Source organism: Pelodiscus sinensis, chromosome 4 (genome assembly GCF_052426305.1).
Source record: "Pelodiscus sinensis isolate ZL-2025 chromosome 4, ASM5242630v1, whole genome shotgun sequence".
Taxonomy (NCBI): domain Eukaryota; kingdom Metazoa; phylum Chordata; order Testudines; family Trionychidae; genus Pelodiscus; species Pelodiscus sinensis.
This window is the reverse complement of record NC_143055.1, coordinates 93,227,816-93,244,687: the sequence shown is the minus strand read 5'-3', so window position 1 is coordinate 93,244,687 and position 16,872 is coordinate 93,227,816. Positions and strand designations below refer to the sequence as shown.

Sequence of the window (16,872 nt, the reverse complement as noted above, 5' to 3'; positions counted from 1 at the left end):
ATAATCTCATCTGACTTCCTGTATATTAGAGGCTGTAGAACTCCCTCAAAATTAATTCCTTTTGAATGAGAACCTATCAAAAAGCATTCTAAACATGATTTAGAAATTGCCAATGATGGGAAGCTACTATGATCCTTGCTAAATCGCTCCAGTGATTCATAGGACTATAGGAATCCACTGCTACCACTATAAAAGCCTGCCTTTATGGTGCCTTTACTGCCTTTACTACTGCCAACCTGATAGCAGACCTATGTAACTTTGTTCTCACCCACAATTATTTCCAGTTTGAGAACAACTTATACCTCCAGATCAGCGGCACAGCCATGGGTACACGCATGGCCCCACAGTATGCTAACATCTTTATGGCTGACCTAGAACAACGTTTCCTCAACTCCCGTCCCCTTTCACCCCTTCTCTACCTACGGTACATTGATGACATCTTTATGATCTGGACGCATGGCCAAGAAACACTGGAGATATTCCACAGAGATTTCAACAACCTACACCCCACCATCAACCTCAGCCTGGACCATTCTACACGAGAGATCCACTTCCTGGACACCACAGTACAAATCAACAATGGAAAATTAGACACCACTCTCTACAGAAAACCCACCGACTCATACAGTTACCTACATGCTTCCAGCTCCCATCCAGCACACACCATACAATCCATCGTCTATAGCCAAGCCCTTCGATACAACCGCATCTGCTCTAATCCCACTGACAGAGACCAGAAGCTTCAGGATCTCTACCAAGCATTTATAAACCTCAACTACCCACCCGGAGAAATAAAAAAGCAAATTGAAAGAACCAGACGAATACCTAGAAACCATCTACTTCAAGACAGACCCAAGAAAACCAACAATAGAACACCACTTGTCATCACCTACAGCCCCCAACTTAAACCTGTCCAACACATTATCAATAAACTACAGCCTATACTGGAACAGGATACCATACTCCAAGAGGCTCTGGGAGACACACCCATAGTCTCCTATAGACAACCACCTAACCTCAAGATGATTCTTACCAACAACCACAGGACATACCACACTAATACCAACCCTGGTACCTTCCCTTGCAACAAACCCCATTGCCAGCTTTGTCCACATATTCATTCTGCTGATACCATTATTGGACCTAACCAAGTGAGTTATAAGATCAAGAACACATATTCCTGCACATCCAGAAATATAATTTATGCTATCATGTGCCGAAAGTGTCCGTCTGCTATGTACATTGGACAAACATCTCAGACACTTCGCCAAAGGATTAATGCCCACAAAACAGATATCAGACAAGATCACAAAGAAAAAACAATTTCTTGCCATTTTAACCAGAAAGGACACTCTCTCAATGACTTAACCACCTGCATTCTGCTATAAAGACCTTTTACATCTGCACTTGAAAGGGAATCCTCTGAACTGTCATTCATGTTAAAATTCGACACTCTCCAAGAAGGAACGAACAAACACTCAAACTATCTTACCCATTACCAAGATAGCTTCCCCAATTATCACCTCTAATACTATTAGCTCACAAACATCCCAGTCTCCCCACCTCTAATATCATCAATTCACAGACACTTACCTTCCTTCCTCCCCCCCCCCCCCCGCATCCCCCTCCTGTTCTGAAATGTGATTTGTCCTTTTCATATGTGTTCATTTTTTTTAATTGTATCCTTTGGTATATATGGTTGTGACTATTTTCTTCCACTATTTGATCTGAGGAAGTGGGTCTGGCCCACGAAAGCTCATCATCTAATAAACCATCTTGTTAGTCTTTAAAATGCTACATTGTCCTGCATTTTGCTTCAGCTACCCCAGATTAACACGGCTACATTTCTATCACACATCTGCCTTTATGGCTTATTTTGAAAATTATGAAATCTTATATGATACTCAGACCTGAGTGGTTTAGGAGCCAAATCAGTGATCAGGGTTATCTGAAAGAGCCCAGTAGTATGAAATCATTGTTTCATTTACTATTGCACTATATATTCATATTTATTCTCACCACAAAATGACTGGCCAAGTATTACTGTTTTTATTACATCAACTACAACTGGTTAATAACATAATAAAAGCATCCTGATTGGTTAACAACTTAGACTGGTTACTAATAATTAAATCATAGTGTTTTAATACCATGTGCTGCGAAGAGTCACAAGAGGCACATTAGAGAGTCATTTGCAGCTCAAGAGCCTCAGACTGAGTATCACTGTTCAATGGAGTATCTTATAGGGAATTTGAATGGAATTATTGAAATTTTTAAAAGAAAACTGTTTTCATTTTTGCAATAAACACAGCCAGAAAAATAGTTGCTTTGCTCATAATTCAGAAGCTCAAATTTTTAAAAAATAGCAGCATTACTAGGTATAATTAACTGTTTCCTTCAAGGACTCCAAATAGGAAATTTCTTTCTATTTCATTTCAGAGGTCAGCAAGCCAGACTACATCACAGTCTCTTCAGTGACTACAAACAGTGTAATTGCCCATAGTTATAAGTTACCAGGCAGACATTTGCAAGCAAGCACATTTATACCTAGGGTAAGGTAAAAGTATTTACATTTCCCTACTTTCAAGTATTTCCTAGGAAACCTATGTAACAGTTCATTCTTATCTCAATCCACTGTTTAAAAGAAGACTGTATTATGAAGCTGCTACCACTCCCTAAGCTAAGACTTACATTAGTCACGTTTCCTACACAAGATACATACAACGCCATGATAAATATAAATGTGCATGTTAAATACAATGAGCTCCTAATATACTGAACTTTAAATTCAAAGTTTATTCAGTAAGGTTTAACATAATTCAATAAGGCTCACTCAGGATATTTCAGGAAATTGCTATATATAATATTCAATTGCAATTGAATAATATTTTGTGCTAGTCCAGAATTTCAGCCTATGATTTTTCTGATATGTTGTTAAGTAGCAAATAATGTCCATGTTTCTCTTTACAGAATTTTTAAGCTAAGGCACTATTTTTAGATTTCAAAATGCCAAGGTAACCACTATCTTTACAGGAGTAAATAACATCTCCTTTTGTGCTGATTATTGTTCTTAGTATGTACATTTATTTATTTTTATTCACAATGGACTGACTTACATCCAAGTGTAAAAAAGAGTATGTATAAATTGGAAGGCTTAGCAAATCTTTAAACAGCCTCCTTTTCTGCTGTATCTCCAGTCTGATAGATGGAGTCTTTCCAACAAAACATAAATACTAAATGTCATTGGCATATAAATGAGGCTATGTCTACACTACAGAGTTTTTCTGGGGTACCGGAGGTATCCTCGAAATACTCTGCTGCATCCAGGCAATGTGTCTGCTCTTCAGAATTTTTTTTCAGAAGAGCAGACGTGTTTTTTCGGCAGCCCTGTAAATCTTGTTTTATGAGGAAGAAGAGATGTTCCAAGAACGTTTTTTTTTTCCCAACATTTGGCCCACCGTAGACAAGCCAAATGTTGGAAAAGCCTCTTCCGAAAAAATAAGCGGAAAAAGAAGCAGTTCACAATTTGCGTAGCTTTTTCTGGAAGAACAGTGTGTGGGATGTTTCATAGCCTGTGTGTAGGATGTTTTTCATCAACCAGTTTTCTGTTCTCCATTTTGTTTCTATTGAAATCTACAGGATGTTGCAGAACCCCCTCAATTTGTTCCCAAGATACATGAATCAAAAGCTTTTAAGGTAATATGATTTAAGATTAAGAGTTGAGAGTATTCACAAATGTAGACAAATGTTTTACATGACACACAAAAAAACAGTTGAGAAAAAGTACATTGATAAATTCAAAAGAGGTCTAAATGAATGTCTAAACAAAGAAAGGAGGGATACATTTGGATTCAACAAAACAAGGATGTGATTGGCCAAATTTCTGTTTTAGTCTATGGAAGAAGATAAAATTTTTATTTTAAAATTTCATAACTATCTACAGAAAAGAAGATAGGTTACTTCTTACTTGAGCTATGAAATTTAATTTCTTTCCAGAATTACTAAAATAATCTGGAAGTTTTAATATATAAAATCTGCCTACCAGGTGCTATGTAAGTTTGAAGATATACTGCCATCAATCCGGGGGGAATTTATAACCTTGCAATTCAAGAATATCAGGATAAAATGGCAGACTGAATTTTTTCACAGAGGTACTTTACTTTTGATTTTTGAGCCTTTATTTAATATTCCAAAAACATTTTTTATCCATAAATGAGATTAGGAGTTATGTATCTGTGTAAATGCCCATACTTCTCTTTCCCAACCAGAATTAAACTTGACAGCTTGAAGACTAGACAATAAAACTGTTTAAGCAGTGGTCCCCAATGCGGTGCCCACGGGCGCCATGGCGCCCGCCGGGGCATTTGTGCGCGCTTGCTGACAACCTGGGCCGGCCCGGCGCACTGGAGGTGCCGGCCCCAGGCGCGCGACACGCACCGGCGCCTGGTGCGCGGCGCTTAGGCAGCCCCAGCCCCGGGGCACATGAGGGGGCGCGGCGCCGGCCCTGGGCGCGTGGCTCGGGCGGCGGTGCCAGCCCCGGGCCCACGGCACAAGGCGCTCGGGCAGCCCCGGCCCCGGAGCACATGCCAGCGCCGGGTGCAAGGGCATCCCCGCCCCTAGCGTGTCCTAGGATGCGTGGCCCCGCCCCCGGGCGCCCGGCGCATGAGTGTCCCAACCCCCCGGGCGCCCGGCGTGTGAGTGGCCCCGCCCCCGAGTGCCCGGGAGCCTCTAAAGGTTGGGCACCACTGGTTTACAGTGTGTTGTGAGTATACATAGGATATCTCCCAAATACGAGGCTTTAAGATACAGCATGGGGGACTTTTCAATATTTCAGAAATGTATGCAAAATCTCTGTAATGAGTCACAACTCATGCAGCTGACAACCATGAAAATGGCATGGACTTCATTAGAGAGACTGTGCATATCCAGAGAGATTGCAGTGTAAAGACCATTCAAATCCCTGCATTGATCAGGTTCCTTTAAACTTGATGACAGATTATTTTCTTGATCTTAAAAAAAAGCTAAACTAATTTAGACTGGAATTAAGGCACATTTTTTCAACTGAAAGAATAATTAACCATTGGAACAATTTACCAAAAGTCATAGTGGATTCTCAGTCACTGTCTGACAAGACCAAGTAATCCTAGACCATCCATAGCAGGTATGTGTTTGACCTGTCCTTGACAACCTTCAATAATGGGGATGCCACAACCTCCCTTTGTAGCTAATTCCAGAGTTTAACTACTCTTATAGAAAGATTTTTCCTAATAAATAATGTAAATCTCCCTTGTTGCAGATTTAAATCCATTGTTTCTTGTCCTACCTTTAGTGGGCATGGAGAACAATTGATCAGTCCTCTTTATAACAGCCCTTAACATATCTGAAGACTATTATCAGGCAGGAGTGGCCTGAGGCCAGCTGTGGCAGCTGGCGCCCTAGGTGAGGCACTATTGGCTATTGACATCATCATTGGGCGCCCAGCTAGCTGGGAATTACAGCCAAAGGGAGCTGCAGGGGCAGTGCTCATGGGCAGTGGATGCAGAGATCAATGAGTCTTTGAGTACAGTCTTTCAACCATTTGTGCATCCACCCTATGCAGGCTCAGCCAAAGAGTTTGCAGGGCCCAAGGCAGCATGATGTGGGTGGCTGGGCAACTCCCAGACAAGGCAGCGAGCAAGTGGCTGGGCCGGTAGGCACTAGGTAGTGCAGAGCTCTGAAGCTGTGGGGCCTAAGGCAACCTCCTTGCCCTAAGGTCAGACCTCAGCCTATATTAATTGAATCTGAACCACATTCCCTTAGTTTGAGAATGTCATTCTCAAAAACCTTCTTTAAAAAGCAAGGTACATCCCATATATTGCTTCCCTTTTATCCAGTAGGCCAGTCAACTGTCATACAATATGACATGAGAAAAGACTTGAAAGGAAGATTTTTGCATCGCGGTGAGTAAAATAAAAGGATTATCACAATAGTCCCTTCTTGGACAATAGATCTAGATATCCTTTTGTTTTGCTCACCACTGATAACAAAAATCTTACTTTCAAGTCTTTTCTCCTGCCCCTTCTCACTCACAAAAGCGACAGAAGCTTGGGTTTTCACTCTAGGGAAGGGAAACATGAGCCTTTTCGGTTTCTCTTTGCAGCAGCAGCAGGACAAGCAAAAGTCTTCACCGCCACAGTCCTGCAGCAAACAGATCAGATGAGGGCTAGGGTGGTGGGGCCAAGGGGAAGGTACAGCTCAGGTGCCCCAGGCTGGGCATAGCCAGTGGAGGCTGCTGCAGAGGCAGAGCTGGGCGAGTCAGTGCCAGGCTGGGCGGGGGGGGGGGAAGCGGCAAGGCGTGTGCCTGGGCTACAGGATCGTGCCTGGGCTCCGCAGGGCGGGTGCGTCCCCAGCAGGCCAGGCAAAGCGCGCGGGGGGGGGGGGACACTGTCAGGTGCGGCGCGTGACCGGAGCCGCTCCGCCCCCTTGGCGCGCCCCCCGCTAGGCCAGAGAGGCCGCTGTGCCGGGAGGGCGGGGCACGCAGGTGCAGGGGGCCCGCAGCCGGGGAGGGGGCGCGTGGCGCAGCTAGTGGGGGCGGGGCCGCTCTGCGGAGCCCTGCCCAGGTCACCTTTGTGTGCGCGCGCGCATGTGCGCTGCCCGCCCGGGTCCCCGCCCAGCCACCTGCGCCCTTGCGCGGCGACCGGGCAGGAGCGGAGGCTGCGCGCTCCCTACGGGCTCGGCGTCGCTCCGAGCGCCCCGCCCAGGCCTGCTGCGGCCGCTTCCCCAGCACCCCCCCCCCCGGCATTAGAGGGTTCCCCCCCCTCTCTCTCGGTGACCCTGGTGCAGCTGCAGGCTTAGTGGCTGGCGGGCGGGGAGGTGCTGCCGCCCCCGGGCAGTGGAGTAGGCGCTGGGGGCCGCGCTCTGCGTGTGGCGAGCGGTCACCTCTGTCCTTGCCTTGTGGGCGGGGGCGGCCGCCGCGTCTGCACCCAGCCGTGCCCTGTGCACGGTGCATGCGGGACTGGGCCAGGCGAGGCAGCGGCCGCTGATGTCACCGCTGCGTGGCTGGTCCTGCCACCGCCGCCTCTGGCTGCCGCTGCCCCCGCTCTAGGATTGCAGCGCTGCTCGGCACCAGCCGGCCGGGCTCCGGCGGGTGGGGCGGGGGGTGTCTCCCCGCGAGGCTGCTGCTGCTGCCGCTCCAGCCCCTTGGCTCCGGTCCGAGGCTTTGTTGTCTCTGCGCTGGGTCGGGCAGCGCGTTTCATGGGACCCGCGTCTCGCCAGCAGCCGCCTGGCCCCGCCGCTGCGTGAATGGTTTAAACCCGCCGCAGCAGCCGCCTCGCGCTGCCTTTTGTGTCTGCCGGGAGCATGTGGGTGAACCCCGGGGAGGTGCTGCTGGCAAACGCCTTGTGGGTCACGGAGAGGGCCAACCCTTACTTCATCCTGCAGAGAAGGAAGGGGCACGGAGGAGATGGAGGCGGCGGAGGACTGGCTGGTAAGGAAGAAGAGGGCTCCCGTCCCTCCATACTGTGCATTTCAAGTCTAATGCTCTTTAAGTAATTTGGCCCAATCTTAATGCTTGAGCTCAGCATCTGGCCCTCCAGTGTAGTGGCGGTATTTACAACAGAAAGGTGCCCCACCTAGGCAGTGCGCGGGAGAGAGCGCGATCAATATCTGTGATAGGTAACAGGAAAAATCTTGTCTCTTCTTCCACTCAGTGCTGCTCACTCTAGGGCTACAGCAGCTGCCCTCCTGCCTTTCTTCTTTTTGGATTTATCATTGCTTAGTCGCGGCAGCCATATAGACAGTGCTGCTGCTGTTCTGTTATTTGGTAAATGGTTGTCAGATGCTGATCATCTCTCACATCTGTAACAATAAGCTAGTAAAGGTGTTAAAGGGCGGGAGGGTGAATACAGCCAGGAGAAGCTGTGTGGATTAAAAAAATCATACACTTTTGTGATTAGGGAGGTATAAGTATTTTTCACCACATTCTAAAGAGTTCTTACCTCACTGCCAGGGAAAAGGTTATTTCAGTGTGGAGTCGCTGAAGGTTGCTAGATGGCAGTTAGCAGAGTGCTTTAATACTAGGATATTACTAGACTACACTATTTATAAATAAAGGCAAATTAAAGATTTCCCTGGTATTTATGCAATTACAGATATCACAAAAATTGAAATAGTTACCTAAAACAAAGTATCAGTATTTGATCACTTGAGTACATTGAGGAGCAATCAACAGAAATTCTTGTGTTTTGGTGAGCTTGCTTTTCTATTAGTATATGTTGATTTAAAAAACATAAACATATATACATATCTGTGTTTGGGAGTAAGGGAGAAGGTTTTGCTTTTGAATCTACTGTATGCCTCTGTTAGGATGTTCTAGATAATGTATGCACTCTGAAAACATTAAGCTTTTGTATTATGTAAGTATGAGTTCTCTAAATATTTAGTGTATTTTGAGCAATATAAATTATCATAATAGAAAGCTTTACTTTACTGGGATTCTTTACTTTACTTTCATCCTTATAATATATATTTAAATATATACTAACATACTCTTTTAATACTTCAATTCAACACTTCCCTGCTCTTGGTGTGTGTATATATGACAGACTTTTCACCCTACATTTAAAAAACCCCCATGAATTGGAAATCTAGAACTCAACTCAATTTTATAATCAACTGTCCTTGCTGAATCAATACAAATCTCTGAAAGTGAAACTCTGTTAAGAGTATTTTTTCATCTGTGTATGTTGAAACTAAATTTCTCTAAACTAGTTAAAATGAACATCATGGCATGCTTGCATTTTTGTTGCTAGGCTCTTTGTAGCTTTATTAGAAAATTCAATTTTTCTTTGGGCCTGGTATTGAAAATAATGCTTGAAAATAATGTACAATCTAATGATAAGTGCCTTTGCATGTTATCCCCTGTTGTACAGACAAATTCAGGGATGTTGGACCATTTTTCAGCCATCAGCATTGTATGTTGATGAGCCTACCCATAGGTGCTGAAACAAGGATGCTGGGGGGCTGCTGCCTCACTCCCTGGCTTGAAGTGGGTTTCTATTGTATACAGGGACTATAGTTTGGTTCAATAGCTCCCAGCACCCCCACTAAACAAATAAGTTTTGAGGTTTTGGAACAACCTATTTTCTTCTTAAAGAGTGGCTGAAATACTGCTTCTCCTTGACCATGGGAAGTTATCAGCAACCATTCATTATTGGCTGCTGGCATTTCTTTTCTTGGAAATTATGAGAGGTTTCATGGAAACCGGACACAGTGATAAATCTATCTTGAATGACTCTTTCCCCTCAGAAGACTGCTACTCATAAACTTGCCAAAGAATTCATCACAAATTCTAACCCCATGGGTTGCATGATTGATTTTTCTCTCTATCCTAATATTGTACAGAATCTCTCTAGTCTGGCGCACTCTAGCCTGGCAACATAGATGGTCCAGCATGATTTTAGTTAGCCGAATATCCATGTAGCATGAGTGTGGCCAAATTTCCTGCAGTCCCATAAAATTTACAGCCACTAGTCCTGACTCTCAGTGTTCTGTGCTGTTATTTTGCTCTAATTTACCCCCAAATGTCTTCTGAGAACCCAGTAATCAGTGAAGTGTTGGTACGGCTGCTAGACAATATTGGCCTCCCGTGGTTGGGCATCTGTTAGGTCTTGAGGGTGCCGCACTAGAGAGGTTCAGCCTGTAGTATTTTTCAGTCAGAGGCATTGTGAACATTTGGGATCTTATTCTCAACTGATTTTGGAAAAAAAAAAGTTGCAGTGTGAATGACTGTCCAGGATTATTTGCATATGTATAGTTGTGTATGCAGTGTTATAGGTGATGATATAACTGTACAGAATTAGAGGCCATTTCTGAAAATGTATTCTTTTGGGTCTGTATTTACATATTTGAGTAAGGGTAGGACTTTCCTATTCTTTTGGAGTAAATCAGACCATTACATCCTCTTCTCTGTCAGGTAAGCCCATGTTATTGGATAGGAAATTAAAGTTCAGAAATAACTCTTAAGAAGTTAGATATTTTGTGTCCTGTTTGTTCTGGAGTTCTGATTCTTGAGGTGTTTTGTATGCCAGTAAGTAGACCGTGTAAACTCCAATGTATATACTGTGTATTATATATGTCCTACAACAAATTGTTTCATGCAGTCCCATATATGTGCCCTGCTTTGAATTTTACTTCGCTTGCAAATGTGGAAATGGTTATAAGTAACTAAATCTTTCTTTTGTTGCTAGCAGTTCTTCACACATGGAAATATTATCTCTAGGCATTTGATATTTTATTTAGCAAGAAATGTTTTTGTATCCTTTTCCATGAGGTGATATGGATACTGCTTTGCTAATAGGATCATACCTAAAAAATTATGCGTAACTAGCAGGTATGGCCTGTTGTTGACCAGGCAGTGTCATTTTGCATAGATTACACTTATAGGAAAGTTAAAGAAACTAAATATATGCAATAGAATTTTTAATGTGTTTGCAAAATTCAAGTAAAAGAAAAGTTTTAAATTTGTAGGATTTCAACTTCAAACATTATTCATTTTATTGAATAATTACCATACATAGTAAATTTGAATCAGAAACTCATAAAGCTTCCTTAACTAATTTGAATGTTGAGATTTGTAACAGTAAACATTTTCTTTCAACTAAAATGACAGTTGAATTGGTGACTTGATTTTAATTCTGTTAGCAAATATTTTTTATGAACTCTAAAAATAATAATGACTCTTTTCCAATGAAAAACAAAAATAATTATTTAAACCTTTTCCCCAGCATATTCTGGTGTAAAAAGTTGCGCATTTAGCTAAATTAAGTGGCAGGGTTGTTTATGCAAAATTTGGTTTTGTAGGAAATCATGAAGTATGACTTTATTTTGCACAAACAAATCCACAAACAGATAAACTCTTTAAAATATAGTAGATATATTGAAATAACCTTAATAAAATTGGTAGAATTAGTAGCCCACAAATCTTAGTCAGGATCAGGTTACAGGTGTGATAAGTGTTGTATAAGTGTTTGGCTCTACCAAATTCATGTCTATTTTAATGAATTGCTCTGTCATAGGATTTTAAAAATTGTGTTATTTCAGCTCTTTCGATATGAAACTTCACAGTATTTTAATTGTAGGAACCCTGACCCTAAAAAAATGTGGGGGATTACAAGGTTATTGTACGGGGGAGTTTTGCAGCACTGCTACCTTCATCTGCACTACTGCTGGTGGCTGTGCTGCCTTTTGAGCTGGGCAGCTCGAGAGCAGCTGGGAGCCTAGCTCTGAAGGCAGAGCCACTGCCAGCAGCAACACAGAAGTAAGGATGGTGTATTATTGCTATTATTATATCTGCACAGTTGCTGGAAAGGCACTATCTTCTGAGCTGAGCTTCTGGCTATCACCTGCCACTCTTAGGCCACCCAGCTCTGAAGGCAATGCAAAACTAAGCGTGACCCCCTAAAATAAGCCTGTGACCCTCCCGCAACTTATCTTGAGTAATTTCATTTATTTTTCAGGATAAAAATAAAAACTTATTTTTGCATTTAAAAATATCAGCATTTGATCAACATTCCTCATTATGAAAATCACAGGTTACTTCTTGCTCTAGGCTTGCAAGCTGTTTCTGTGCATCTTATTGAGTGTCTGACCCTCAGACATGGAGTCTGATATGTTGATCAATATGACAAAGACCTTTATCATATTATCTTCCTCCCTGGTGGCGGGGATCCCCCGTTTATCCCTGTGACGTTTTCTATTTTTCCACACTTCAAATTTCCATTCCTCTCCCAATTTGACAGCAACCAGTTCTGGCCAAAGATCTCTTAGGTCAAGAGAAGAGATTGGATACAAATTAGGGACGTTAGATAGCATGTAATTGAATAGTCATGTAACCACATGTAATTTTAGCAGTTACACGACTATTCGATCAGAGGCAGCAGCACAGGGTGGCAGGCGGGAGCTGATCCGTGAGAAAACCAGCCTATAAACCAGGGCCTGCTGTGGGCAGAGGTTGCTTTGCGGCATCCTCCCTTGCTCCCCCGTGCTGCAGGTGGCACCACGGCTTTTAAGCCTGTTCACCCAGAACCACCTCCTGCCTGCTCCCGCACTCCCTGCTTCCTCTGTAGGAGGCAGTAAGGGGGGATAGGTGGGTCCATGGAGCCAGTTCCCTGCATGTATCAGCTCCCGCCTGCCCCCCATATCCTTTCAGAGACTACAGTGTGGGGTTGGGCAGGGAGCAGAAGGGATCCGGTGTTCATGGGGAGCCGGCTTTTAAGCCAGCTCCTCATGGGCATCAGCTCCTGCTGCCTCCAATACAGAGGCAGCATTGGGGGGGAGAAAAGGGGGAGGGAGTTGACAGGATTAATTGATAAGCTCAGGCTTGGTTAATTGTGTAGTCATCTATATGTTACATCCCTAATACAAATTGGTTGCAGTTGAACTCCACAAAGGACTCTTTCCTTGTGATGGCTAAGGGCTCATTTAGACTACGTGGAACAGTCGAAAGAGGGCATGCAAATTTTGCGGGAGCAGAGCTTTCGAAAGTGAAAAGTAGTTGAGATGCGGCTTTTTTGGCAAATTCCCCCTCTCCCCCCCCATCGAAAAGCCATGTAAACCTTAATATGGTGGCTTAATATGAAATTTTGTTTTGTTTTGTTTTTTTCTAATGGGACCACTAAAGTGTTAAAAGTATGTTTGAGTTCCTAGGCAAGCATTTATACTAGCAGCTGGATCACCACATGTATGAAAGAGCTCATTGCAAGCTGCAAAGTAGTACTGTAAGTCCATGAAATGTTACCACAGATGTTTCTAATACTTAATTGGTAGATAGTAGATGGCTGTCTTTGATGGTAACCTAGGCTATGTCTACACTACAAAGTTTTTTCAAAAAAATGGCCATTTTTCCGAAAAAAAAAACTGCACTTATGTCCCCATTTTTTTCGCGTTGTTTCGAAAAAAATGGAAAGAACAGGGGTTTTTCCGACATTCGTAAATCTCTATCTATGAGGAAGAAGAGCTCTTTCAGAAAAAGGTGTGTGGGGATGAGGAAGTTCTTTCGAAAGAAGAGGAAAAAGCACAGGTGCCCTGGTGGCCACTCCGTCCATAGTAATGACAGCTTAAATGCGAGATAGCGCCCACACTGAATGGACACTATCTTTCGAAAAAGCAGATTGCTTTTTTGATGCACTTTGGCAGTGTGGACACTCTGTTTTGGAAGAAGTTTTTTCGGAAGATCTCTTCAGGAAAAGTTTCTTCTGAAAGAAGCCTGCAGGCTAGATGTAGCCCTAGTCTGTTCAGTTCTCACCAAATATTTCTTTGTGGTAGGTAATGAGGATTGTTGCTGTTACATTGGAAAGAGACTGACTCACTGGTTCTCATTAGTGAATGCCAACTTTAATGGAATGGTGCATTTTTAATGACATGACATTGTCATTGTAGATGGTACTGTTATGTGGTACTGTTGAGTTTATGCCAAGACACTGTTACTCAAGTTTGGAGAGGAAATTCACTTCCTCCCAAGTACAGCTAAAGGATTTTTTGTGGCTGAGGAAAGCATTGTTTTATAGACCTTTATTCATAGATATTTAAAACTTTTGGAAAAAGTTTAGGCCAACTTGTCACCTTACTCTCTAAAAGGTATTCAGTGCTTTTGCAATTTTTGCCCTTACTTATTTCATTTCTAGTTGGGATTTTATATTTCAAACTCAGTAGGCACATAGTGTTCAATGAGAAACGTGTTTTATGTAGCTTGAAATAAAACAACTGAAATTTGAGCATATTGCACTTATGTAGCTTACCATTTATTTTCTTAGGCATATGAGCAAGTTTTAAGTATCAGAGCCTTGATTTTTAATCAACTGTGATCTTTCATAGACCCAGACTAATATTCTGTCTAATATTCTGTCTTCTGCTTTATTCTGTGTTCACTCCATCCATTCAACCCCTCACTACTTCTTATTTATAAGAAGGGTGTGGGAAACGTAGCAGGTATTTTGGGTTTTCTTCTGGGATCTGTGCACTTCTAAGATATCATGCGTGGGAGAGGTCCAGGTTGAATATTAGGGAAATCTATTTCACTAGGAGAGTAGTGAAGCACTGGAATGGGTTACCTAGGGAAGTAGTGGAGTCTTCATCCCTAGAGGTGTTTAAGTCTCTGCTTGACAAAGCCGTGGCCAGGTTGATTTAGTTGGGATTGGTCCTGCCTAGAGCAGGGGGCTGACTTGATGACCTTCAGAGGTCTCTTCCAGCTCTATGATTCTATGACTTAATATCTGCATCAAACTCTGTTAAGCTGGAGGTACTTGCGGGCTCAGTATCAGAAAGGCCACCAGATATTGTTACCTTTAAAACTACATCAAAATAAGTGAATCTACAATTATTTTGGTGTGTGCATATACATTCTGAGTTTGTCTACATTGGGAGGAGGAATGTTATTTTAAAAAATATTTACATTTAAGTAACACATTTAACTTAACATCTAACATTAACAAAATCATGTGCAAAAATTCAGTTTAGTCTTTCTCAGTCTGCAGTGAGACTGTTCCAATGCTGCTTCTGCTTTTCCTAGCTTTGTCAAGCAGCAGCAGCAGAGTGAAAATAATTAGATTTAGGTCAGTTTCATTTTGGATATTCAGAAACTTGTGGTCATCAAGTAAACTGTTGAATCATTTCAATTTCATCTTTTGACTGCTTGGGATAAGCTGTGAACAGGGAACAGGCTGTGAACAGGGTAGAGGCAGGCACTGCAAGTTTTTACATGGAAAGTAGACTTTCAAACAGAAAGTTGAGAGGGATTCGATATTGTCTATACAAGGAAATATGGTGTGTTGGGAGAGGGATTGTTGTGTAACCTAAGGTGTGAATTTAAATGGATATAGTTAAATCTGTACAACTCTTCCCCCTTTCTTCCCCAAGTGAATTGTTTTATTCTTGTATTGGTGACTTTGAATCCCTTCCCAAGTAACAAACTAAAACTAAATATATAATTGCCTGTAAAACTTTCTCTTCTAGGCAAACTCTTAAATTAGCAAAGCCTTTCTTTTCCTTTCTAAGGGGTTATCCACAGTGCATCATGGGGTGTGAATAGTTCCTGATGTACTGTGTGAATGCTACAAGTGCAAACTGAGAGATTCCTACTTCCCATTAATATAGCCCTCTTCAGACAGAATTTTCGTGTCAGACACCTAGCCAGTTGCTGAGACACACTGTTTCCAAGCAGAATATGGGATGCTATCCTGGTAGAAATCACAGCACTTTCCTTGCTTCTCAAAAGTTGAAGATGGCAGGGGCTCTGTTGCTCACCAGGTTGTTGCTTCTGAACCATGCTGTTGACACCATTGTCCGAATATAATGTTCAATTTTCCAGTGAGTAGAAGTTTTACTAAATTGATGCCATTCTCAAAAAGTTATTTAGTCTTTCTAGACTACTGTACACCTTTCAGGAGTCTTGATTTGTCTCGTATACCTCTAAGTTTCACCTCATTTAATGATTTGCATACAAAAAGCATACCAACGTGTGTCAGACCCTGTTACTGAAACATTTCTAACTTTCTCCTTTTTTACCATAGAATTATAAATCAATTGAAATATAACATGGTACTTACATTTCATTGTTTACTCTATAGAACAGTATAAGAAGTCATCGTGTGAAATTTTATTTTGTACTGATTTTGCTAATGCTTATGATGTAGCCTCCTATAAACCTAGTCAAACATCTAGATGAGTTGATGTACCACCCGAAAGACGTTTGCGTACTCCTGTACCCTGGTTGAGAGCCACTTGTCTAAAGTCCATAAAACTACTCTCACAAGTAAGGCTAATAGGATTTGGATCATATTAACTATGGAACTTGGGGTGTTTACGCTGGCCTTTGACAGGGAAGTCAACTCATTGGGACCATCTCTTCCTAAAATGAGGGAGCAGATGACCTAATCAAACATGTGAATTGCCTTGTAAAAGTAGAGATAAATAATGATTCATTGTAGTGACTAAGGGAAATGAAATTGCCTTCTCATACAGAACATACTGGCTATTTTATTTTTGTTGTTGTGAGTCACTCTCTTAGCTAATGACATCCAAGCTTTAGGATGACTTGTTTCACAACCTTTTAAATCGGTACAAAGTTTAATTCTTGGGGCTAGGTCATGGTATAAATCAACATAGTTTCATCCAAGATTGCCTCTAGGAGTGACAAAGTAATGTAGCTAATTGTTTATACCTACATGATCAGTAGCCTCCTTACTGGAGCTTCCTACATCTTTAGCAACTGTACTGGGAGTGTAGCAGAGCATTTTCTTGCAATAGCCTTGAAAATCCTTACTAAATTAAGTTCAATGTTTCTGGAGTCCATGGTATTGAAAGCAAATGTAATGTGTTACTTTGAGCTCTGCAAGGTGTGAACTAAAAGAGGGTATGTCTACACTACCCTCCTAGTTCGAACTAGGAGGGTAATGTAGGCATACCGCACTTGCAAATGAAGCCCGGGATTTGAATTTCCCGGGCTTCATTTGCATAAGCGGGGAGCCGCCATTTTTAAAACCCCGCTGGTTCGAACCCCGTGCAGCGCGGCTACACGGGGCACGAACTAGGTAGTTCGAACTAGGTTTCCTAGTTCGAACTACCTAGTCGTGCCCCGTGTAGCCGCGCTGCACGGGGTTCGAACCAGCGGGGTTTTAAAAATGGCGGCTCCCCGCTTATGCAAATGAAGCCCGGGAAATTCAAATCCCGGGCTTCATTTGCAAGTGCGGTATGCCTACATTACTCCGCTAGTTCGAACTAGCGGGGTAGTGTAAACATACCCAGACTGTTGAATAATGAAGTTCGGAAAAACATTGTGACATGGTTTGCCTGGAAAATCTCTAGGCGGAGATGAAAGCAAATTCACACCTTCAGTTA

The 16,872-nt window shown here is 42.6% G+C and overlaps 1 protein-coding gene across 1 annotated transcript in view; it reads left to right on the top strand.

Moving 5' to 3' along the window:
- The first annotated feature begins 6,634 nt into the window (after positions 1 to 6,634).
- Positions 6,635 to 16,872, top strand: part of TBC1D9 (TBC1 domain family member 9) — a 70,290-nt gene continuing 60,052 nt past the window's right edge. Inside the window, exon 1 of the mRNA XM_006121624.5 lies at positions 6,635 to 7,465. Within this exon, the coding sequence (XP_006121686.1) occupies positions 7,339 to 7,465 (127 nt within the window). The 5' untranslated portion in view covers positions 6,635 to 7,338. The remainder of the gene's footprint in view (positions 7,466 to 16,872) is intronic.